Raw genomic sequence first — 25,553 nt, 5'->3', positions numbered from 1 at the left:
AAACATTCCAACTATCAAATGCCCCTTCCACTTATTCCTCTTCATTTCATGTATGAAATCCCTCTCAACATCTCCATTTGACCAACCAAGTAATGCAATATTTATTGAGCCATACATTATCTCAATTTTAAGGTTGCAACATTCTTTAAGGCTCATGATATCTTCCCTACTAGCAAAGATAATAGCCTTTTCTAAGCCACACTACTAACACTTCATAAAGGGACTTGGAATAAGCCAAAAGTAACAATATTGAATCCTAGTGGAGAGTAATTTAGCACGTTTTGTAAAAGTTTAATGTTAGCACCCATTAAAAAAGATCTATTTCTGATACAATTTTCCATCCAAATTAGTGCTTAAAGAATATATCACTAGCCAATCAATTATTTGAGGAGACATGAAAAAACCTATATAATTTATAAACGTAGAGAATTTACCAAATGCCAAAAATCTAACACCTCCACCCATGAAAAACAATTGGTTTCCATTACAATTTGCAAGCCAATAAACGATAGCAAGTAATATCACTTGCAAATAAACGATAGCAAGTAATATCACTTGCAAACCTTCCTCAAGTGGAATTGAAAAACCTTCTTCAAGTGGCAAGCAAAGAATGAATATAAGATCACTAAGTAGCCTCAAGGCCTTGTGCACAAGTCTTCTTTGATGTATTTGAGACATCTTCATCGCTTCCAACAACCACAAAATGTATTCATGAAAAGTAGCCTCTTGACAAGCACCTTGCTTGTTCACAAATGATTGTTGAAATTTTCATTTAGCATGGGGATGTCACTATTATGAAATCAGCTATTTCAGTTCAATGTTCTCTGCATCCTCTTTTTGACAGTTGACACCTTTGTTTTGATTAATTTATTAGTCAAAGAATCAATGTGTGGCCACTCAATTAATGGTTGTGGACTGCAAGAGCAAGTCATTCCTCCCTGAAACAACCTCATTGTCTCTCTCTTGATTTCATAGATGAATCAGTATACAAAACTGCTTCACATATAATGCCTACAATGACAGTGTTGATACAGGCAAGTTAGACGTGTCGATCGATTAACTGGTATAATCACCTGCATCCTCACAAGGTCATACATCAAAGTCCAAAGAACTATCCAGCCCAGGTAGCATGGCAAAGAAGGAAGCCCAAAATTTTCAGATTCCAGAGACATCGAGTGCAAAATATATAAATTGAAGTCCAACAACCCACAACCATATACCCATTGAGCACCATTCTCAACTACAAAATGAATGCAAGTTATATTTCCATGAAGAAAAAGGGAGAAATGAATGCAATGGCTAGCCTACACCAAGAAACTAATTCAGTTACATACATATGATTGGTACAATGTTTGTACTTTTGACTATCTTGGACTCACTCATTCATGGTTGTCCCATGTGTGGTCAATTGCTTGACACTTGAGAGTAGTATGTGTGTGCGTACATTGAGAAGGGGAACAACCTTGAGGGTAGCTCTGGACCAAAGGTTATCATGTAGCACACCCAAAAGGCCAACACCCCCTCAGGTGGAATTAAATATCCACCTCTAGACGTATTCTTACTTATGAAATGCTATTGTTCTTAGTTGAAGTGAAATTCATGCAATCTATGAAACCAGATAAGTATACCTGTTAAGTCAAACAAGTGCCAGTAGCAAAACTATTGGTATGACTCTGAATTCCCATTCTGATACAAAATCCTTGGTGGCTGCAGATGAAGCATTGCCATTGCTGCCGGGTGACAAAGCACTAGCTCTGCAAGTCAAGCAAGTTTCACTAAACAGACAAACAGTCGACCATTGTGCTCTGAAGTGTTAGAATGAAAAACTAAGAAGGTGGAATAACTTACACTGAAGAAAATCTGCAGGACCCATAACCTGCAATAGCATACAAACATTAGCCATTGTTGATCTGAAAAGCTTAGCCTAAGCAAAGCAGTAACATAAATGAAAGGCAAACAACTTCACAAGCCTTCACCACAGTATTGCTTAGTCAGAAAAGCAATATTACATACTTGGATCTGTGGTTGTGATCATTGCTGTGCCATTGAATTGGCAAGCTGCAGGATTGCCACCACTCTTCACATAGTAGCTATTGTAAGCATAAGAAGCATGATTTTGGAAAGTGTTAGGCTGATAACATGCTTGCCCTTGTTGGATGGAAGTGCAGTTAGCACCTCCTTGGCCACATGCCCAGTCTATACCTTCAGCCAGACTTTGATTATTCGACGCCGGCTTTGCAATACACCAAGTCCCTCCTTCAGTGGCAGTGTTCACGCTTACTGGAGCTGCAGTTGGAGACGCTGTGGGCGAGATTGCAGTGGGAGTGCCAGTGCCCGTGAGATCTACAGGATAAACACTGGTCTCATCTGCATTAAAAACCCCCCAATTTCTTTCCGACTCAGCACCTGACTTCATGTTCTCATTGAAAAGAGAGAATATGTATGCATCTACTGGCTCATTCGGCCTGTGTGGAGTACCCGTGCCCTTGACTACTCGAGCAATAAGGTGGTTGTTGTATGTTGCTGCATTTTCAACCGTGGCACCTGGCTCATCAGGATCTCCTTTTGTTGGCCAGCCCGTCTCGCTCACCACCACTTTGAGTTCACTGTGCCCCATTGCTTCCATGGCAAAGTAAAGTGCATCTAACTGGGCATCAAACAGACTGGTGTATTGAAGGGTTGTGTTTGGATCAACAACAGGCTGTTTAGCTTCAAAAAGGGCATAATCCAATGGCACTCGTGCCGAATCACTGGTATATGCCAAGTAAGGGTAGGCATTGATCATAAGAGCAGAGCCTACTGAGTGTAGGAAATCCAGCAGTGGCTGCATGAAGGCAGAGAAGCTCTGATTGAAGACAGCAGCGGACGGTGGAAAAGAGTCTTGCAAAATAGCCATGGAGTTCGCTGTGGTGACCTGAATTTTGGATGCAACATCGGCTTTGGTTAATGCAGTGTGCAGGTTTTTCATAGCTGGTAAGAGCATAGGCGTAAAACTAGGATCGTTTGTAATAACTTCTGAGCCGACAGAGATTGCTGCAATGCTCACATCTGGCAATAAAGGGGAGAGAGATGATGTCACCCATGTGGTTGCCTGCTGCTCTGTCTGAAAATCAGGAAGGTCAGTATTAGGAATGCCTATGACAAGCTCGATGTTGGTCTTGGCAAAAGCCTGGATTACTGACTGATCATTATCAAATATTCGAATTTTGTGTATGGATTCTTTCACAAGAAACTGTGCAACATCTGGAGGACTTGGGAGGTTATTGCCAAAGCGACCATAGCAGAAACCAACTTCGCCTGCCAGCGCAGCTTCTGCAGAGGATCACAAAAGAAACAGAAACGGTGTAATTGAACCGAAAGGCAGTACGTTTTCCAAGAGACAGCACCAAAATGATGGTGCCCGTGTGCTAAGTAAAGTAACAATCACGTGTAACAGAGCACTCATGGTGCTTGATTCTTTCCAACTCAACAGAGCATTCATGGTGCTTGATTCTTTCCAGCTCAACAATTATCCTTCAGCACAACAGGAGTATAATGAGGATTATAAATCATGAATCGCTCATTCGGGATGCATGGTGTGTACATTGAGGCAGGGTTAGCAAACATGGAGTGACATTGATCCTTTGGTTAAGGGTGCACAGTTGTTTCAACAAGTAATATAGATTTGTGCCAAAGTAACCAATTCTGTATACTGTCACTGCAAATGGAATAGACTAGCAAAATTGATTCTGCAATCCATTAAACCACAAATACCTGGAGAATGCTATGAATGGAAAGTCTTAAGTTCCACACATGTACAACAGCAGCAAGTTGTATCGAGTCATAAACAACATAAAACCTTAAGTCTTGATCGTTTGATTAATCTGACGAACTGTTTCGAGTGACTCACCGGCAATGAAGAGAAGGATGAAATACAGTTCCGGCAGAAGAAATTGACTGATTTTGCAGATAACCATGTTCTTCTTCAGGTGCAGGAAGAGAGAGAGAGACAGAGCAAGCGAGAAAGACTGTTGACTGATGATGCCTCGAGTCTGGAATGTTTTAAGACCCGCCTTTTATCTCTGACAAAATTTTGTGGGAGAACAATAACAATAATGCGAAATCCTAAGTCACTTCTTCTTCACACTCCAGAGTCCAGCTGACAGAAGACATGTTCTTCACTTTACAAGCAATGTTCTGACTTTACAAGCAAAGCACAAGACCTGCTTTTTTTTTCCCCCTTCCTTTCGTGAGGAAAGAAGGATAACAGTTGGAGGATCACACTCAATCAAGCCCCCACGAAGCATAAACGTATCTCTATGTATTGCAGTGTCCCCGGTTAGAAACTTTAAGAATGATGGGGTGAGAGGCAAAAGCGACCCTGCGCTTGCCCTCCAGCTGAGACACAGAGAGGCTTGGGGGGGGGGGGGGGGGGGGGGGGGGAGGGGGCCCTCTGTGTGTGCTCTGTGTCTTTCTCTCTCTCTGGGACTCTTTTTCTTCCCGTTTGAAATAAGATAACGTCCTGCCTCATCTCCTTTGATAGGCAACACCCTCGAATGTTGAACCCCTGTCCATCTCTCTCTCTCTCTCGGAGTCTCTGTCGATGCGGGAGCGTGTCCTGTGAAAACCTGTTCCCGCTGCAATCAATAAGGAAAGCCCAATGGCACGCCATCGCGACTCGCGAGAGAGAGATAGAGAAAGAGAATCTCTATTTCTTCCGTTTCAAAAGAAAAGCTCTTTGCCATTATCATTTATTTTTCTTAATAAATATTATACTGTTCAAATCCGAGGCTCGTACATACACGAGATCTCTTTAAATTACGCTTGCACGTGTCCCCCTGCCAGGGTTTGAACAGTCAAGGTTGGTTCACACCAGGCCTAGCGTAGAGGAGCCAGGAGCCAGTAAAATACCACTCACGGAAAGTTGCATCGGATTTCAAGTCGAATGGATACAACGTCAAAATTTTCTCGCCAAAGCTCCAAGTCACAAAAATCCTTATTATGCCTCAAGGGATGCAAAGTGTAGGTTTGAGGTCCCACACCCCAATCCTCACTCGAAGATGGGCTCTCTCGTCTGCTTGGGCAATGACACTCCACTGAAGATGGACCCTACCATTTGCTTGGGGCAATGTCCGACGAGCCATTGAACCCAAAATTGCATGCAACTCCAAGTCTACATTATCCCGAGCTAGGTCCTTGCAATTTGCTCCAAGCATCACTCAAACCGCTACGCTGCAACCCCGTTAGCGAGGAACCGCAATGTTGAAACGCTATGTGAAAAAAATGGACTTTAGTGCATTGTTCACAAAAAACACTTTTGGTGGCAGATACAAAAACATTTCACTCAAAATTTTGAAGAGATTTTTAAATCAAAGTACATGTATTTACAATTTTTTTAACTAAAAATTTTGTAAATTTGAAAGCTTTAAACATTTTTAGAATGTATTTTTGAAAATTTTACAATTCATTTTACATCAAACCTCAGGTTTCTATAAACACTACTTTGATTGCATGACAAGGAGCCATGTAGAAAAAATTCGAGACATGGACTACTAAAAATAACTGGTGTGTTGAACTATCACCAACAACAAAAGACCTCTATCTTAGCCAAACTAACAACTAACATCGGCCACTTTGTCACACCATTGGCTACCACTTGAAACCACAAAATGTCATGCTTCTCAATCTCTATTTCTTTATTGGCTCCCCTACCCTAAACATATGCAAAAATCTTGTACATAATGCCTCAAAACGGCAAGGTAAACAAAGGGTGTTTGCTAGGCAAGATCTTAGATTCAAGTGTTGTCATGTATAGCTTACAATGTCATCCATATCCATTTGTTAAAGGGAGTGTATGGTCTAGCCTGTTGAAAATGAAGAGAAGCTACCCAAGATTCTAAAAAGTTGCAATTTCAAGTTTATGTAAATCCATAGAAAATAATATTATTTCTATTTTCATCCATTAAGTTTGAACTAGTGTCCATGTTGAGTTTCTTCATCCAACACTTTTTCAAGGATTTTAGTTGTTTATAATATATCATCAACTTGGACCTTGTCAAATGTCAATGTCAATCAGCTTCTTCATCATGGACGATAGGGTGAGAAAATAGGTCCATGACTATGTGCGCGTGTGTGTGCGCGCACGCATGTGCATGTGTGAGAGAAATAATTTTCGCATTCTTTTGTAATTAAAAAAAGATGGAAGTTAGTTAAAAGGATACATTGCTCCCATTCCATCACCTTTATGGGATGGTACAATTAATGCAAGTATTATTAATTTTCTCATTCAAATCCACTCATGTTCAAATTCTTGAAATATGGGATATGCCACAAGGCATCTAAGGATTGGTATTATCACATTGTCATGTTAAAAAATAAAAATAAGAAGTGTGTGTGTGTATAGCAATCGATGTGTGGTTTTTGTCAATAGATGTGTGGAGGTTGTGCATTGGGGCTATGCAATTCTAACTAGAGGTTTGTATGTAAGTTCCAACTGATAAAGTGATCAAAATCATTTTAGGAGAAATGCATTCATGGTCCTTTAGGGGATAATAAGTTGGATTTTGGACAATATGCAATGTGTACTAGACATGATTTGGCCTATCTAAGAGATGTAGAGACATGATAATTCTATTTGAGCAAGTTCTTTAAGAAATCTTTTGGAAAAAATCAAAATTTTGGTCTTAATGAACCTTGTGGGATTCCAAGAATGTGAAGGAAGACTTCTCACACAGGTTTGAGCTCCAAGGGAACTTGGTTTGATAGGTTTTCTCTCTGCAAAAGCTAGTAAGTTGCTCAAGTAGCAACAAGTTGAGCTTGAATGATAAAAGGATTGATTTTTTAGTTCATTGTGTGATAGCAAAAAGAGAGCAAAAATGACAATAAGCTACTAATTGTTCACGAAAACAAGCTATATATGCTATAGGGACAAGACTAATACCTTAAAACTTGATTTTCTTACACAACCAATGGATCTACTCCTTCGAGTGTCTACTCACAAGCAATGAATCTACTTCTGAACTCAAGCTTAGCCTCTATTTAATAAGTCGATGTCTAGCATTTATGAATGTCAAAGGTTTTTATTTGATTGAACAAATATCAACAAAGTTGACTTATGTGTTGGCATGTACTGTCAAGAAACCAGAGACTCTTCCAAATTCCAAGATGAAATGGGGAACTAAGAGGTTTTATGTAATATATAATGTGATCATATATGTGTATTGCAAAGGTCTATGGGATAAGAGATTGTTGGGGGGATAAAGGCCATATGTGCCTAGCCACCTACACTCACTTGTACTTACCACTCGCACACTTGTACATTGCAGGTGCCAATCACCCGTCACACTCACTTTATTTTTTGTTGAAGGGGATGCAATGGCAATGGAGAAGGAGAAGAGGAAGATGCGGAAGAGAAGAGCACACACAATGTAGGTGCTGTCAAGAATGATATGACAACCTTATTGCACTATCTCATATATATGAATAAAGAATATGGGCAGTCACTGTACACAGGTAGGCCCAAAGGTCTTTTACCCCAACAACCTCCCACTAAAAGGCCAATAGGCCAGGGAGTGAAAAAACAAAGAAAAAAGGAAAAGAGACAAGGTGAGGAATCATGACATCTCACCCAACGCCCAATCGAAAAGTGAGCTGCGCAATAAGCAGGAACCTTTGTGAAAGAAGAGTCAAACATCCCTGAGTCCATGACATCCAAGGGATAAGCAATCCCGCAACTCCATACAGCGGAGCAATCCAAGAATGCTTCTCATGAAGCAAACACAACTCATGAGTGCAATGTTATAATGCATAAGCATCAGAGTAGTGCATAGCATCAGTGTGGTGCATAGGAGACAGTTGAGAGCACATAGACTCTCCAAAGTCAATCATAGAAGAAGGGCCAACATCCCGAACGGGGTCTCAAGATAGTATGCGGCCTCAGCAAAGCGAAAGACTGACATATGGCTGTAGCATCAACCATAAAGCGCACTGAACGCGCATCAAGAGGCTTGAGAGATGTCTGCATCTCATAAAAGATAACATCACGACTGCATATAACCTACTAGGCATCCAAATCCCATAACCTGTAAGCTTGAAAGTCACCATCTCCATAACCAAGGAGGATACATCTGTGTGACATAGGCATATAAATGCCTCGCAGTCAAACATCCTCAAGTAATCTGATGCCAGGAGGCATATTCCACGGTGGATCCCGCGAGGTTTTGTCATGGATTCTATAAAATTTTATTTATTGTCGGGACTCATACACAAGGTGGATTCCTTGTGCGAAAAAGTCAATGGGGATGCCTGTCCTTTTCGGGCATCTTGTTAATTTAATGTGCAAGTGGGTGATTCCATAAGCGGGTGATTCTGCAAAATATATATTTAAATTAATGGACGTTTATGAGTTTAGAGTGCGCACTCGTAATAAATTAAGGTTAGGATTGAGTTCTAACCAATTTATTTATTTTGTAGCTGAAGATTGCTAGGTATTCACTTTTGTCAGTTTAATTTTATTATTTTGTAACAATTGTGAATGCTTCAGTTGATGTGTAAAGCAGGCAACGGTGGCGTTGGGAAGCATTGGGCGATAGCGTGTATTCAAGTTATTTAGAAGAAATTATCATTTTTTATGGGCGCGCATCTTAGGCATGGCACCAATATTTATTTTGACGCGCTTATTTATTGAAGCGCCTGACATTTGTTTATTAAATTGTATGCGCATGGACGCACGATTTAAATATTTGTTATTGGACATTGTATTTGGGCACTGCCCGACTCTTTGGGCGCCCAATAGCTTTAATTCTTTAGTGGGACAAAAGCAAACACAAAAGCTAAAGCATGCTAATTATAAATTGGGCTATTTTTTTAGCTTGGAGATGAATAATATATCAAATACATGCTTTCTGGGACACTCACACAAGGTATGGGAGGAGATTGTACCCAATTGGTCTTTTGCTTCATGTCGTGCAAGATTTCTCTCTTTGTTTTTTGTGCAAAAGTAGAGTTCTTTTGTTCTTGGGGACCTTTCGATGCTCACTATGCACGCATACAATATTCGATCTGTGCACCAGTGGTATCAGGGCGAAGCTGAGATCGAGAGCTTCCAATCGCTTACCATCTCGTGCGAAGGCTAAGCTCCTGGAATGATCAAGCTCTATAATCAGTCTCGCGACAATTTGTCAATACCAACGCGTTCCTAGCGGTGAAGAACCCCTCTGCTGTGCTGTCAGATCGCGAAGGACCACTTACAGACGACGGAGGACCACTTCCCAAGCTCCTTTGTAAGTCATTTCATACTTAGAGAAGCACATAAGAGATTATCATTAAGTTTAGTTTATAAGCTTAATTAAGCTTAACAAAAGCTTTATAAAGAAAAAGCTTAGCTCTCCATAATCTCACGAATCGTGGCGGAAGGACGCATTGAAGGACGTCGACGTCGTTTAGAACATAACGATGTCCTAATTTAAAAAAAAAACGACTAGTTAAAGCTTTAAGCTTTAAGCTTATTAAGTTCCAAGTCTACTAAGTCACAAGTTTTAATTTCAGCTCTCTTCCATAGTGGTAGTTCCCTCTAGATTAAACACGAACTCATCTTCAACCTTCTGCAAGCCCCTGTTCACACCTGTGGACTGACAGAGCTAGATTCCAGCAAACAGTTTGCAACACGCAGTCTGCACGCACGAATTATCTTCTCGGAAGATGACCATGACATCAAATTCCGCATCCGCAAAGAAGAAATACTACAAAAGGCCATTTTAAAAAAAAGAGAGAAATAAGCCTTGTAAACCCAACTTTGAGCTATGCTCATCCCGCTAGCAAGATTTCGAGTGTGTGAGGTCTTTTGGAATTTTGCAGGATGTACGATCAAACCATGGAAGATTTTATGGCTGAAGGAGACCTATCCAAACCAAAGATGGAGCAAAAATTGGATTTGATTATGATGCAGCTTTAAGAGGAACAAAGAGCACGTCAAACTTTGCAAGCTTAATTGGCCAATCTGCAACGATCTATAGCCGACCAAGATGGACCGCAATCTGAAGATCTTATACAACGTACAATTGATGCAACACAATCTATTCGGAAAGAAACAAAGATAAGTAAAAGAAATTTCGAATTTCGTACTTTCAATGGGTCACGCGATGGAAAGACTGTACTTGCTTTTATCAGTCAATTTGATGATTATTTCCATGAAGAACAGTATGCTGAGAAAGACAAAATTAAGTGTGTCACTAATCATCTAGTGGACCGAGCATCCCTATGGTGGACTGTTGTCTGCAATAGCATTGATTGTCCTACTACTTGGGAGACTTTCCAAAAGAAATTTTTGTAGAATTTCCTTTCACCCCAATTCCATGAAAAAGCAATCAAACAATGGGATCTTCTGCAACAAAGGGATCGTGAGCCTATTTCACAATATACTTAGCATTTTTGGAATGCTTTATTGCAGCTTCGAATGCTCGAAGATGTACATGAAGCAACCCATAAACGCAAATTTATGTTTGGCTTACTTTGACATTTTTATGCAGAGGTCAACATGTTCAAGCCAATGACTCTCAAAGATGTAATTTCCTTGGCCCATGACACTGAAGACAAAATTCGAGGACAAGAGAAGCGACCACAACAATTTCAAACTAATGGTAACTTTGGTTCAAAACAATTCAATTCAAATTTTCGAAGATTCAATCAAAACCATTTCCTTGCATCTTCATTCCGTAAATCTTAGACAAGACCACCTACTTTACCATCAAACACAAATCCAAACCCTGAGCTATCTCTCCAGCAAAATCCCAACATTCCTAAACTTCCCGCTATTACCAATAATGTATCTAAAGCCAAACCCATAGTCTGTTACAAATGTCATCAACCTGGACATCTAGCGGCGAATTGTCAATCCAAAAAGCCAACTGTTCATATCAATTATTTGGAAGCGACAAAAGATGAAGAACATGAAGAAATGCAAGATTTCACGGAAGACGATGACGATATCGATACTACTTTAGATACTTTACCATGTATGCCAAATCCCCATTCTTTATTAATGATGAAATGTCTTATGCATGGTAAAGAAAAAACTGTTTTACATGATGATGGGAGCACACACGACTTTATTTTTGCAAAATTGGTCAAAGAATTGAATTTACATACTGTTTCTACACATTATCGCATCAAGGCTGCATTCTTAGGCACTAGATACAATGGAACACAAGAAGTGCATGACTTAGAAATTAAAATTGGTGATTATGTTGAACGTAGAAATTTCTTAGTTGTACCTTTGCAATCTAGTGACATTATCTTAGGAATGCCTTGGTGTCATCAGTACAATCCCGATATAGATTATTCCACGCATTCAATGAAGATTCATTCCAATGGGAAACAAATCACATTGCATGATATGCACACTTTCGATAATTTTCCATTGCTTAGTCATACACATGCTAAACGTGCATTACGAAAAGGTGGGTGAATGAAATTGAAGCTAGATGATCTCTTGATTTGGATGCCCCATCGAACTTGTCGGTGATCAAGGCACTCACTTTATCAATGAGGTGATTGCTCATCTCCTGTCCACCTTTCTGATCATCCATAAAAAATCCTCACCATATTAACCTCAAGCAAACAGCCAAGCAGAATCAACAAATAAAATTTTGGTAAGTGTCCTAGCCAAGGTAGTCTCTACTTCACGTAGCAACTGGGATAACAAGCTAATGGCAGCCTTATGAGCCTATCAGATAGCCTATAAAATGGATGTGGGGCAAACTCCCTTTAGGTTGACCTACAGAACAGAGGCAATTCTACTTGTAGAATTCTTCGTTCCTAGCTTGAGAATTGCTATTCAAGAAAGATGGGAGCGAAAGGAAGCATGGGTGAAACATTTTGTTGAGCTAGAATTATTATCGAAAACTCGACTTCTAGCCACCCACACACTGATTTGCGAAAAGGCACGATGCAAGAGTTGGTTTGACAAGCATGTCAAGCAACACGATTTCACACAGGGTGACTTGGTATTGTTGTACTCGGTCAAGGGACATAAGCAAAAAATGAAGTTTAGGGGGTTAGGACCCTTTCGACTTTGCACCATAAACCGGATCGATAATGTAGAGCTCTAAACCCTAGAAGGTGAGGGCATAGGGTTCTTTAATAGTAGCCGCATTAAGAAGTACTACCCCCCCATATATCCACTTCAAGAACCCCCAATGCTAGAAGCCCTTTTCAATGTATGAGTAGCCACCATTATGGAGGTTGAAGATGAGGATGAGGAAGCCGTAGCTCCGGCTTACCTTCTCATGACAATTACTGTCAAGATTGTGGGAGAGAAGGAAGGAGTCTCGCTTGAAGCTTTCTTGCTTGCACAATGGGGGAAGACACACAAGGGTGGAGGCTGAAAACAGTTTTCCTCTTCTTAGTTGTGTAAGCCAAAAGAACTCAAGTACAAAGAAATAGAAGAACCCTATATATGGGTCTCAAACCAAACTCAACTAACTAAGGTGGCATACTAACTGAGCCACGAACTAGAGTAGATAAGGATAGCTATCATGTAGCTATTATTCATGGGCGGTGTACCAACCGCGTCTGCAACTGACAAGTCGGTGACATAAATATACAACGGTCACCCTGGCGTATCACGAGTGGAGCTCGATATCTCAACACTCCCCCTCGAGCTCAATCCCAATTCCTGCACACCAAGCAGGTCTCTGAACTTGCGCAGCTTCTCTGCGCCCAATGCCTTCGTGAATATGTCAGCTACCTGATCCTCTGTGCTGACATAAACTAGATCAATAAGACCTAGTAAAACCCTCTCTCGCACATAGTGATAATGCACCTCAATGTGCTTTGTTCTAGCATGATAGACTGGGTTATTTGCCAAGTGTATACTACTCATGTTGTCACAATAAATGACAACTGGCCCATCTGTAGACTGATGCATATCATAAAGTAGCTTATGCAACCAAGCTACCTCACATGCAGCCATTGCTGCACCCCTGTACTCAGCCTCTGTGCTCGACAAGGCAACTGTAGGCTGTTTCTTGCTGCTCCAAGTGACTGCAGCACTCCCAAAAGAGAATACATATCCACTGGTAGATCGTCTATCAGAAATACTACCAGCCCAATCAGCATCAGTGTATCCATGCAACTGTATCTGAACCCCAGTCTCATAAAATAGTCCATACTGCAATGTGGACTTCACATACCTAAGTATGCGTCTAGCCGCATCCAAATGTGGTTTCCTTGGAGCCTGCATAAACTGACTTACCAATCCAACAGCATAGCTCAAATCTGGCCTGGTAATAGTCATATAAATCAAACTTCCTACTATGCGTCTGTACATAGTAGGGTCTTCTAGAAGCTCACCTGCATCTGTGCTCAGCTTCACATTTTGCTCCAAAGGAACTGAAATAGGCTTACAGCCTGTCATCCCATATTTGGACAGCATGTCCAATCCATACTGCCTCTGCAAGAGCTGTATCCCACTTGGTGATCTAATCACCTCAATGCCCGAGAAATAACGCAGCTCTCCCAAATCCTTCATCTCAAACTTCTGCTTCAATAGCATTTTCACATGAAGGATATCTTCATCACTGTCACCTGTCATAATCAAATCATCAACATAAATGACAAGCAGCATAATACCTTTCTCTGTTTTTCTCACATAAAGTGAGAAATCTGCCTTGGAAATCTGAAAGCCAATAGTGACAAGATACTGTCCTATCTTGTCAGACCATGCTCTAGGTGCTTGCTTCAAGCCATACAAGGCTTTCTTCAACCTGCAAACAAACTCAGGATGAACAGCATGCACATAACCTGGTGGCTGCTCCATATAGACCTCTTCTTGCAAATCACCATGCAAGAAGGCATTCTTTACATCCATCTGATGTAAAGACCATCCCTTTGATGCAGCCATAGCAATGACTGCTCTTACGGTTGCCATCCTTGCAACTGGACTAAATGTTTCTTCATAGTCAATGCCATATGTTTGTGCATACCCCTTGACTACTAATCTTGCCTTGTATCTGTTCACAGAACCATCAGCATTGTGCTTCACCTTATAAACCCACTTACAGCCAATTGCATTCTTACCTTTAGGCAAAGGTACTAACTCCCATGTAGCATTTGCTTCCAAGGCATCCATTTCTTCATCCATGGCTTTCTCCCATTTTTCTTTTCCCATGGCTTGCTCAAAAGATGTGGGTTCTGGTTCCTGTATCACTTTGACCATATATGCATAGTGAATGGCTGTAAATCCATCATATTTCAGCCTATCCACAGGATACCTAGCTCTTGTAGACCTGCGCAAAGTAGGTTCACTCCCAGGTGCTCTCAAAACATCCCTGGTCTTCCTTACTCCAGGTGTAACAATAGAAGGAATACCCAACTCATCATCAATGCTCTGTTCTGAGCCACTGGATTCACCATCCACATAAGAGTGACCTGCATTCACATCAAACATGGGCTGATCAACCTTCTCTTTTCCTTTTCGTGATACCTGCATACCACTATCTGCATTGCTTTGAGAAGATTCTCCTGATCTCAATCTGCCTGTCCATGGCGAAGAATGTGAACCACTGCTAGAGGACGCTCCAGGTCCACTAATATTTTGTGACTGCTGCTGTGAATTCTGTGTAGCATTACCATTTTGTGCATCTTCATCATCAATCACATTTACTGGTTTATACCAGCTACTCATCTCATCAAAAACAACATCTCTGCTCACTGTAAACTTACGAGTAGAAGGGTTATAGCATCTATACCCTTTTTGCTGCAGAGAGTAACCAATAAAGATGCACTTCTCAGCTTTTGGATCCAACTTGGATCTCAGCTCATCTGGCACATGTACATAGGCAATGCAACCAAAAATTTTCAAATGAGAAATATCTGGTTTCCTACCAGTATACCTCTCCTCTGGAGTCATTCCATGTATTGCTGCAGTGGGAGTCCTGTTCATTATGTAGACTGCTGTAGCAACTGCTTCAGCCCAATAAAAATCTGGCAAGTCTTTTTCATTGAGCATGGCACGAGATACCTCTCCAATATGCCTGTTTTTCCTTTCTGCAATTCCATTTTGTTGTGGGGTATAACTGCATGAATATTGCTGCTTTATGCCATGCTCCTGCAAGAACTTTGCAAACTCATTTGAGAGGTACTCTCCCCCTCCATCTGACCTTAGGCATTTTATCTGCAAGCCTGTTTCTTTTTCAACCATAGCTTTAAGAGTTTTGAAATGCCCAAAAACTTCACTTTTCTTTTTCATAAAATACACCCAAACTTTTCTGCTATAGTCATCAATAAAACTGATAAAATAATGACAGCCTCCAAGAGATGCAGCTTTAGTTGTCCACACATCAGAGTGAATTAATTCCAATGGCTTCTCACTCTCTTGAACATGTCTAGGAAATGGTTTCCTTGCCTGTTTTCCAAACTGACAAGCTTCACATACCTTATGCATTTCTGCAACCTTGAATTTGGGCAATCCTGCAACAATATTTTGGGCCTGCATTGATTTAAGTCGCTGTACATTAACATGACCAATGCGTTTATGCCAGATATCAATATCTGCAACTACACCGGTCCCATGTGCAAACATTGCTGCACTCAATTCAGACATGTCTGCATCCAATGTAAACATTCTGCCCTTCTTCTTTCCTTTTGCTATCAAGCGACCTTTATTTTTCATATCCTCAACAAAGCATCCATGAGGATTAAATCTGACCTGCAAGCCCTGTTCAACCATTTGACCAACTGAAACCAGATTCTTGGTGATATTCGGGACATGAAATACATCGGACAGGTATTTCTTTTTCCCACCCTGCATAGACAAGGGAATTTTTCCAATCTGCACAATAGGATGTGCAGTATCATCACCAGTCTCCACAAATCCTGGTTTTTCCATTTTCCTTGCATCCTCCATCCATTCTGCATGACCTGTCATGTGGTTTGATGCACCTGAGTCAACATACCATACATCATTGCTTTCTTCTGCACTTGTCATAGAATTGTTCATGTGCTGCACCATGAACAAATGCTCATTTCTGTCATCACCCTGTCTACTAGAAGATGCATAATTCCCTTGTTGCAGTTTTCCATTCATGATGTCATTCTGCTTTTTATAGCAGTCTTTAGCCATATGACCCATTTTACCACAGTAGTAGCATTCAACATTACTGTTTGCATTTTGGCCTCTTTGCCATCCACCACGACCTCTTTGGCTCCCCCTGCCTCTAGAGTTACCACGTCCTCCTCCATAGGACTGGTTTTCTTGAGTTTGCTACATATTCTGATTTCTGCCACGGCCTCCAAATCGGCCTCCTCTACCTCTGCCTCTACCTCTTCCAGCATTTGAGTAGAAGACAGCTTCTTTTGAAGTTCCTCCTGAAGAAGATGCACCACCATTTCTCTGTTCCTCAGAAATTAGAAGAGCAATCAACTCCTCAAAATTAGGAAATCTTTCACGAACTGAAATGGATGTCCGAAACTGTGCATAATCCTTTCCTAGACCATTCAAGGTCACGGAAACTAAATCATCATCTTCCACTGGCGACCCAATGGAAGCAAGTGCATCTGCAATCTTCTTCACCTTCATGTGGTAGTCGTTGATGCTCATACTTTCTCTTTGCACATTATGCAACTCTTGCTTGAGCTGCATTTTCCTGGCTTGCGTATTTGTGCTATACATTTTTGACAAAGTATCCCATGCCTCCTTTGGCGTACTTGCATCCTGAATATGCACAATCATAGAGTCTGAAATACTGATAGACAGCCAATACATAACTTTCCTGGCTCTCTCATGCCATGTTTTAAATGCCTGCATTTGTTGTTGATTGGGAACATCAGGAAGAACTGGTTCTTCTTCATTTCCTGCAACAAATTCCCAATATCCTTTTCCCATAAGGAAATTCGTCATTCTAAACTTCCATGCCTGGAAGTTGTTCTTGTCAAGCTTTTCAGTGACAATCTGTGAAAGAGAATCAGACGCCATTACAGAATACTGCAAGAAATTCTGTCACTGCAAAAAACACAGCTTCACCCTCACAAGGGCAAATCTGCAAAACTGGCGAAAGTGGTATTTGACCACACAGTCACTTCCTAGTGACGATTTTGCATAAACAGGAACCAAGGATGATTCTGAAACTCCCAATGTCTCTGCGCACAAGCATACGATGCAATTTCTACAGTAACTTTTCACCGACCTGTAGAACAGTGGTCGCACAGCATAAAACTCAGCCTTTTCTTGAGTGCGTGCAGAAAACTTCCGTCTGCAAAACAGGCCCCGAAATGGCCTCAAATCAAAAAAACAAGGTCGCCGAGGGCTAAAGCCCTCACCCGCAACATATACTGCCCTCTTGCTTCACCGCGAAGGGCGTCTCAACCTGAGACAATGCACTCCTGCAATTTCCGGCTGTGCTACCTGCAGAGATCTGCTCCCAAAACAGGAAATGAAAGCAACACTGCTCCTCTTACCAGACCACCGCGAGCTTGGCTTGCTTTCTTGAGCTCCTTACCACGAACAAGGCTCTGATACCATGTCAAGATTGTGGGAGAGAAGGAAGGAGTCTCGCTTGAAGCTTTCTTGCTTGCACAATGGGGGAAGACACACAAGGGTGGAGGCTGAAAACAGTTTTCCTCTTCTTAGTTGTGTAAGCCAAAAGAACTCAAGTACAAAGAAATAGAAGAACCCTATATATGGGTCTCAAACCAAACTCAACTAACTAAGGTGGCATACTAACTGAGCCACGAACTAGAGTAGATAAGGATAGCTATCATGTAGCTATTATTCATGGGCGGTGTACCAACCGCGTCTGCAACTGACAAGTCGGTGACATAAATATACAACGGTCACCCTGGCGTATCACGAGTGGAGCTCGATATCTCAACAATTACAGCCCAGCAGACACACACCATTGATGCATTGATCAATGACGGCATTGACTTTAATGTCCTGGACTTACAATCATTGGACTCAAATAGACAAACCACAGCTACGAGCCACTAATGCCAAACTCAACCCATTTGGTAGCTGCACATATGAACTTTTGGGAAAGTGCAAAGTTGCAATCTCTATCGAGTCTGAAAGCTTGCCCATGGTCTTTATGTGTTGCCAAATGTGAAAGACGTAAGCACAGAATCGCTGTTAAGACGAGCCTTTAAGAAGCATGATCAATGTAATGTCAAATACTAGTCACAGCGTACTCATCTGGCCATTGGCAATGTACAAATCATCACAGCCTTCAGTAAGGGCTGCGCAACTCCATCACTATCTGCAAAGCCACCGGTAGAGAAACCCACCATCAAGCCTCAGAAGGGGGTCGTGATTTGTCACACCCCGCCAAACCTCAACACCACCAAAAAGCCAACCATGAAGCTAAAAACCTTGAATACCAGTTCAAATGGGTACCGAAACATCCAAGACCACCACCTAGGAGCACCAAACCACAAACTCACAAGGCTAGAAACCTTCCCTCAAAACCTAGGAGGCCCAAAAGAAACTATAGGCCTTGAAAAATGGTCAAATCGTGATGAGTCCCCAAGACCTTATTCCAAGTGCAAGGTTATTACGAGGGTACTACTTGGATTTGGGTACCTAAAGCCTCGATGGCCAAGCACACTATCCAAATGCCACCCTCAAGCTTAACCACATGAAGTATCAAGACAAATCAAACATCAATGCCACAAAACCCCCTACCTGCAAGGCCTAATGCCCTTCCAAAACCTAAACCCATCGCAACTCAACAAGTCTAACAACCCAAACCGCAACCCGCTACTCCTAAACCACCTCAACCTTGCCCTGTTAGTACCCCAACCATCGCCTAAGCATCTAGCAGTGTGCCACCCACTGCACGGGTCGCCCCTAGTGCACCAACACTAGAACCACAACCACAGATGCACCCAATAGCTGCAAGACTTTCCAACCCCACCAAACCTCACCCACCTACAAGCCTTAGACCCTCTTACTAGCAGAGATCCATTCTAACCCTAGCCGCCAACTTAGCTAAAAATACAAGCGACGACTTGGTTGCCTGCCTCACACACTTGGATGCCACATTTAGCATGCTTGCTAAGAGTTACAATCGACTGGACTTAGGTCTTTTAGATGAGCCTTTAGTAACAAAAGTGCGAATGCTATCCTTCTCATGGGAGGAATTTGAATTCGTATTTATCAAAATTGCTAGGAAATCGAGGAACTCATTGCCACCGAGCTCTCCATTGAACAAAGCACACAAATAACGCCTAATACATCTTATATTAAGAGCAATGTCCTTGCCATGGACCAAGAAATTGAGCAATTGAAGCAACTCATTGTTGCCAATGACTCCTCTTTCTTACACAAATGGTACACTCTTCGACTTCAGTGGGAACAAGAAGGCTTCCAAATCATGATCAATGCTGAGCAGCAGCAGCGCTATTAGGACCTCCGAGTATGATCCCACTTACATAGCTCCTACCTCTTTTAAGATATTGGACATCACTCGCATCAATCGTTGGAAGATCATGTCATGAGCCACCCTTACCTAGATCGAGTCCTTACTAAAGAAGAGCTACACATTGCTAGTAGAATCAACTTTGGTGATCTTATCACTAATGTCCTAACTTGTATTGCACATGTAGGCACTAGACCTCACAATATGGACCACCGTGCTCACTTAGAATATAACCCACAATTCTATCCCTGGCTTTTGCAAGGTCATGCCCCACTCAAAGGTGCTTAGACACCCTTAGCCCTTCACTCTCCAATCCTAGGAAGGATTCAAATCATTTCCGAGGGAGGGAGGGGGTAAGGTGGAAAGAAAACAAGCATAAAGAGAAAACTGGAAAAGAAGAAAACAAACATGCCTTAAGTGTCAATCAATGTTGAAATGAAAAGACTTAGAATATGAAAAAATTATAGTGTGTACAAAATACTTTTGAATCATGTGGATTGCTTGAAGTGGAAATTTTACTCTATACTAAAGCATTTCACATTCTCAAGAAGCTTTCAAGTATGTTTTATCTACCTCTTCGTGGAAGCTAACTCCAGAAAACTAATGGTGGGCCATGATATATGTCAGGAACCTAAAATGGTAGGGCAAGATAAAGGGCGGCAAGCTCCCGTTCACGGAGGAAGAGCAAGCAAAGTGCGGCTTGACGATAGAAACGAGAGTTTATAGCTAGTTCACATTCAAGCATATCCTAAACCTAGAAGACACCATCATGGAAGAGTTGCCCATAAAACAACTCATGGACCAATGCAACCTACAGAAGTATGTAGATAAGGTCGGGCGGGCGATCAATTACAACAAGTGCATAGAATTTCTGAGGAGTTTCTATACTAAAGGAAGCTGTGGTATGGTGACAATAAGAAAAAGAGAAGAAGGCCACCAAGTAAAGGTGGAATTGAGCCTTGCAATGGTGGAGAAGGCCTTGGGTTTGGCTAGCAGGACAGAGAGATGCCCAAAGAGGGATGTGTATAGCATGCTAGGGATGAGCAAGACTGTCATGTGCACAGTGGATGGGATAAACTTGGCAAACATCCCAAACCCTGAAATAAAAAAATGCAAGCAAAAATGATTCACATCCCCTTCTCCGGTCAAAGATACAATGCCCTCATGAACATAATCAGGGTACCATTGCTGGAAAGCATTGCAATTGAATCCCCAGATGAGGTGGACTGGAACGTCTTCGTGCGAAAGACCATCAAAAGCTCAGCAAAAGCTTTGACCACAGGCACAGCAACAGCAAAAGAGGGGAGTCCCCAGCCTCCACAACAAGGTCGGCCCAGAAAAAGTCCTCCTCTAAGGCATCCACCATCAGGTGCAGTGGAGTACTGATGGCCATCATCTAGAAGGCCCTGAAGGACATAAAAGGAGGTGAAGAGAAAGTAGGGGAGACCCTTGACCGATTGCCACACCCCGAGCAGGAGTAGTCTAGTGAGAGGACTATAAGTGATAGTGAAGCGCAAGAGACACAATCTAGCCAGAGAGAACCCAAGGCACCAAAGAAGAGAACCCCATCAAAGCCGCATAAGGAAATAAAAGAAACAATGACAAAGGAGAAACAAGCCTAGTTAAAGAGGGCCCAAAGAGAGTCCAAGAGTGCTGAAGAAGAGAGAAAAAGAAAAGCAAAGCAAGAGGTGGAAGAGTTAAGGAGAAAGTAAGATGAAGACATAGCCGAGGCCATGCACAGGTCTGTGGAGGAGACTTTGGGTATGGAAGAGCTAGCCACCATGAGCCTCCGAAGGGAATGAGATCCAAGCAGTAGCACTAGGACCTCAAAAATTGATGCAGTCCAAATAGTATCAGGTAAGGGCAAGGACCCAATGCACCCCCTACCATCAATCTTCATGTCCCACATCACAACCACCTCGATTGCCCAAGACACTGCAACTACCATGGACACTAGCAAGTTAATGTCCATGATGCAATTTTTGGTGATGAAAATACAAGAGATAGCTCCAGATTCGGGTACAAGGGTCCCCACTACATGAGCTAAAAGACCGACTGCAGTTGACGCCGAGTCAAGGTAGGATCCCAAGAGGCAAAAGCTAAAGGCCTCCACGACTACAACATCCCTCACTACAGGAGCTAAAAGACTGGCTGTAGTTGTGACACTGAGTTGAAGCAGGATTCCAAGAGGCATAAGCTAAAGGCCTCCACAACTACAACATCCCCCACGATGCCCATGGCCACAACATATGATGAGTATGTCAAAGAGATCCTAGCGTAGCTAGAAAAGGCCAAGGTAGAGAAGAGAGTGGCAGCAACTAAGCTGAAGATCGAAAGAGAAGCCCCACCACCACTCAAATTGCAAGCAACTTGTTAGACAGCAAAGCATCAATGAGAAATTTGAGAGCTAAAAGAGCAGCTCAAAGCTAAGGAAGGAGAAGAAGGAAAGTGGGAAGCAAGGTTGGCTGAGGAGAAATAGAACCTCGTGAGCATGCAACGACTTAATGAGGAGCTAGCAAAGTTGTATAAAGAGCTGCAAGGAGATATGAAAAACATGGGCTAGAAGCCGCAATAGAAGAGAGGGCACGAAGATATCAAACAAAAATAGAAGACTTGAAAAAAAGAACTGCCCTAGAGTTGGAGGAACAAGGAAGACTAGAAAGAAAACCAAATGCTTGGTGAAAGAGAAGGAAGAAGCCATCAAAGAAGCAACCCAAGGGTCGTAGGAGGAGCTAAAGAACCTAGAACGAGAGGTATCTGTCCAAAAGGCTGTCAGAAACTTCCATGCAGCTCTCCATGGCACAACTTGCCCAGAAGATAGTCGAGGAGCAATTGAACCGCCGGAACAAGGAAAAAACACACATGCTAGAAGTATGGAACGAACAACAATAGGTGGTAATGATGTTATCTCAAAGCATGGAGAAGGGCAAAGAGGAGTTGAAAGAGAGAGCCAAACAGTGGGAAGAGTACAACTTCGAATGGGTGTGAGAACTTGTTGAGCACTTAGCCTTAGTGGAATGCGAGTGGGTGTTGGTAGAGGCCAAAACCAAAACTGCAGAGGCAAGCTTAGAGGCACAACCGCAAGCCTTCTTAAGCTGCACAGTGCTCCATGTAACGCAAGTGGATAGCAATGATTTTGTGGAGAGGACAATAAGGAAGTTAGCATTGACCACTAGAGCCCTAAAGTATGGCCTGCAAGAGCATGCTCTCCCAACCGGCACTAGCCTAACAAGAAAATAACAATGCCAGTATTTGAGGCAAGTCGGCCTCTCCACCAATGAGTTGAAGGAGCTAGGTTTTGAAGAGCAAGACCAACCACATCCACCCCTTGTTCCGACCCCACAATAACTGCCAAGAAGGGCCGAACTTCGAGCAGGAACTAAGAGAAGAGCAATAGGCTCGAAAGCTTAGCCCACCACTACCAAATGTACCTTAGGAAGATCCAAAAGGTAGCCAAGTACCCGAGCGCATCATTGTAGTTAAGAGAAGAAGACATGAATTGGTGGAGCAAGCACACCAGAGGGTTAGAGTGCAAACCTAATAACTTCCTAGAGAGCCCATGCCACAATGCGAGGATTGATATCTCGTCAACTGGCCCATGAAGTAAGTATTTGGGAGCAAGGAGAACTCCAAACTCGACCCTTCAAGCTATCATTCCTCTATCCATGGGCCCTGGATCGAGTCCTACCGATGGAAGTAGTGGACAACATAATTCGAATGGCCAATAACTTGGTCAATCGATGGGTTGCAGAGTGAAGCATATTTATCACTTGATAGAGGCGGGAGGTCCCAGACTACTGGCATGACAAGGTGTACTAGATTCCCAAGACGATCCAAGGCTATGAAGCATAGCCCAAGTGGAGAAAAGGATTTGGGATACAAACCTTGATGCATGGATAGCATTCTCCAGCACACTCCATGAAGAAAGGAACGATCCTATCTACATGCCCTACCCTCACAAGCACGGAGTGGATTACAATAGGGAGGAGCATGGTAAGTATGACTTTCTCAAGATCTACAATGCCAATGCAAAGAATCCCAAGGAGTGGCTAACCTTCAAGGTAGGAGATGTCCGTCCTTCAATCACACACTTCCTCGAGGATTTCTCATCCTATCCAGATCCCTCTTTCATCACAACTTGTAATTGCCTTAGGACCATTAGCAAAAGCCAGCTGTTGAGGAGGCCCGCATACCTCCATTCTTTTTTTATCTCAACCTAGGAATAGATAGTTGTGCCATGGCCCATGGCTAATGAAGAGGGCTACATTGTTACCCTATTTTTCTATGAAGGTACTCGAAGACATGAACGATAACTGGTTTACGAGGTGTGGACACCCCTTTTTGTCAACCATGCCTCTAAACATCATTGCTAATCTCAAGAGCTACATGCAAAGCTATGCCTTTTTGGGTAAATCCCTTAGGCCACCTTATGATGCATCATCAGAAGAGGATCTGAGTATAGCTTAAAAGCAACCCCATATCTATGATGTCGATTGTGTTTATCTATCTTTTTTAAAAAGAGAGAGAGAGACAAAGAAAAAAAATAAAAGAAAAAGAAAAGAAAAGAAGGAAGGAAAGAAAAAGTAAGAAAAGGAAAAAACCAAGTCCCTTAAATTATTTGAGTGCCACAATCACTGCACCTAGGATTTTTACCTAGCCTTATCCCCCAATTCACGCTTAGGGTACCTCAAGGGCAAGACTTCTAGACCTGTCTCCCTAAGCCGTGCACTGCACCTACAACAACGCTGGGTCCTCAAGGGTGGGACAACACCACAGGCTTCAACCCAGCTCCCAGTTCTACTAGCATGAGCACAATGCACCACGCAGCAAGGTAGACATTGCCCCTAGGTAGAGCACTTCTTTTCTTTTCAAGTATAAATAAAGGTGATAAACCGCCAACTTCAAAGGCCCTGTCATCTAGTCCAACCATTCTCGGCCTCCACCACCTCAACATTTTGATCAGTTTCTCTCCAACAACTAATCCCCGCGAGGCCTCGTCATCATCAACTCACCAACCACCCTTGAGATCCTCGAACCCTCATCAACACAGACACGCAAGTGCCATGGGAGTAGCACTCATCTAGGAGGGGGGTAATGTTAACAGTTCGAGATGGAGAAGAAAAAGTCCAAGAAAACTCCAAATGTAGACACAAAGGAAGAAGCAGGAAGGGAAATGGCTAAAAGCACAAGAGCGGCCTCAAAAGTTAAGTCAAAGGAAAAATCACATTTTTAAATGCAAGCCACCCATAAAACTTTTGTAAAAGAGTACCAAAGCTCCCTCTTGTGCAAATTGTAAAGGGTAGATGAGCATAGATAAAGAGAAATGGCAACTAGAAGGATGGGAAAAGAGGACCTTGCCATAATGGCCGATCATGTTAAAAAGGGGATGAGTGCCCAAAGGGATAAGGGTTTTGTATACAAACTCAAAAAGTGAATGAGAAGGTCATTCTTTGGTGTGTGGCAAAGTGGACTCATCTTCTTCTCTCCTTCTTGCTTGCTTGTGTGTGCTTGAGAGAGGGGGTGTGAGAGTGTGAGGAAGTGAGTGTGTGAGGGTGAGGGATCAAGGAGAAGAAGCTCTTCATCATCTCCTCTCTTCTTTTCTTTTCTTTTCTTTTCTTCTCTTCTCTTCTCTTCTCTTCTCTTGTGCACGGCTATGGAGGATGGAGCTTGAAGGTGGAGGCTTGAGGTTTCTTGTGCTTACATCACAAATCATGGAGCTATTGGTGTGCTTGAAGGAGGAGGGTACTCAATAGGGCATTGAGGTAATCCACTACACTCGTAGAGAGGGATAGCATGTCGGATATGTGGAGGTAGCCATTAGTGCTCGGCTTGAAACACTTGAACAATAAGTGGTCAGTGGGTCTTGGTGGTCGATTGTAGGCTCCCAATAGCCTATAGTGGGTCTTGGTGGTTGAGCGTGGGCTCCGAATAGCTCATAGGCTGAGAGGCTTGAGCAACATCATAAATAGTTGCTTGAGTATACTGATCATAATCTCAAGCACATTTACATGTCCATTTGCTTTGTCATCACTACATAAGTGGAGCTTAATGCCATACATCTCTTTTGACTACATACATCTCAAGTGTCATACATGGGTACCATAAGCAGTAAAAGGGTGTCCAAAAGGACTTATTTCATTAGGATTGGTGGTGACCATAGGA

General features: G+C 42.3%; 1 protein-coding gene across 5 annotated transcripts; it reads right to left on the bottom strand.

The window, feature by feature from the left end:
* Positions 1-409: 409 nt before the first annotated feature.
* Positions 410-4,668, bottom strand: LOC148022541 (glucan endo-1,3-beta-glucosidase 12-like). Of its 5 annotated transcripts, none has more exons than XM_087695484.1 (5): positions 3,890-4,668; positions 2,014-3,312; positions 1,849-1,876; positions 1,629-1,775; positions 410-1,073 (listed from the first exon to the last, which is right to left on the bottom strand). In XM_087695484.1, the coding sequence occupies exons 1-4, from the start codon at positions 3,954-3,956 to the stop codon at positions 1,637-1,639; spliced, it is 1,533 nt and encodes a 510-aa protein (XP_087551610.1). In that variant the 5' UTR covers positions 3,957-4,668; the 3' UTR covers positions 410-1,073; positions 1,629-1,636. The 5 variants fall into 5 exon arrangements, with proteins under 5 accessions (XP_087551610.1, XP_087551608.1, XP_087551611.1 ...); XM_087695482.1 differs by having other exon boundaries at positions 412-1,011; positions 3,890-4,667; XM_087695485.1 differs by having other exon boundaries at positions 415-1,011; positions 1,629-1,754; positions 3,890-4,664.
* Between the last annotated feature and the right edge of the window lie 20,885 nt (positions 4,669-25,553).

The sequence above is a fragment of the Lygodium microphyllum genome, chromosome 16 (assembly GCF_053477565.2).
Source record: "Lygodium microphyllum isolate KBCC chromosome 16, Lygodium_microphyllum_v1.1.10, whole genome shotgun sequence".
Classification (NCBI taxonomy): Eukaryota; Viridiplantae; Streptophyta; class Polypodiopsida; order Schizaeales; family Lygodiaceae; genus Lygodium; species Lygodium microphyllum.
This window is presented reverse-complemented; position numbering and strand designations above follow the sequence as displayed.

Bases quoted from the DNA above. Each gene is read 5' to 3' on its own strand.
- LOC148022541 (XM_087695484.1), bottom strand. From the start codon at position 3,956: ATGGTTATCTGCAAAATCAGTCAATTTCTTCTGCCGGAACTGTATTTC. The intron at 1,877-2,013 runs GTATGTAATATT...ATGCTATTGCAG, and splicing joins GATCACAACCACAGATCCAA to GTTATGGGTCCTGCAGATTT. The intron at 1,776-1,848 runs GTAAGTTATTCC...TTGTCTGTTTAG, and splicing joins TCCTGCAGATTTTCTTCAGT to TGAAACTTGCTTGACTTGCA.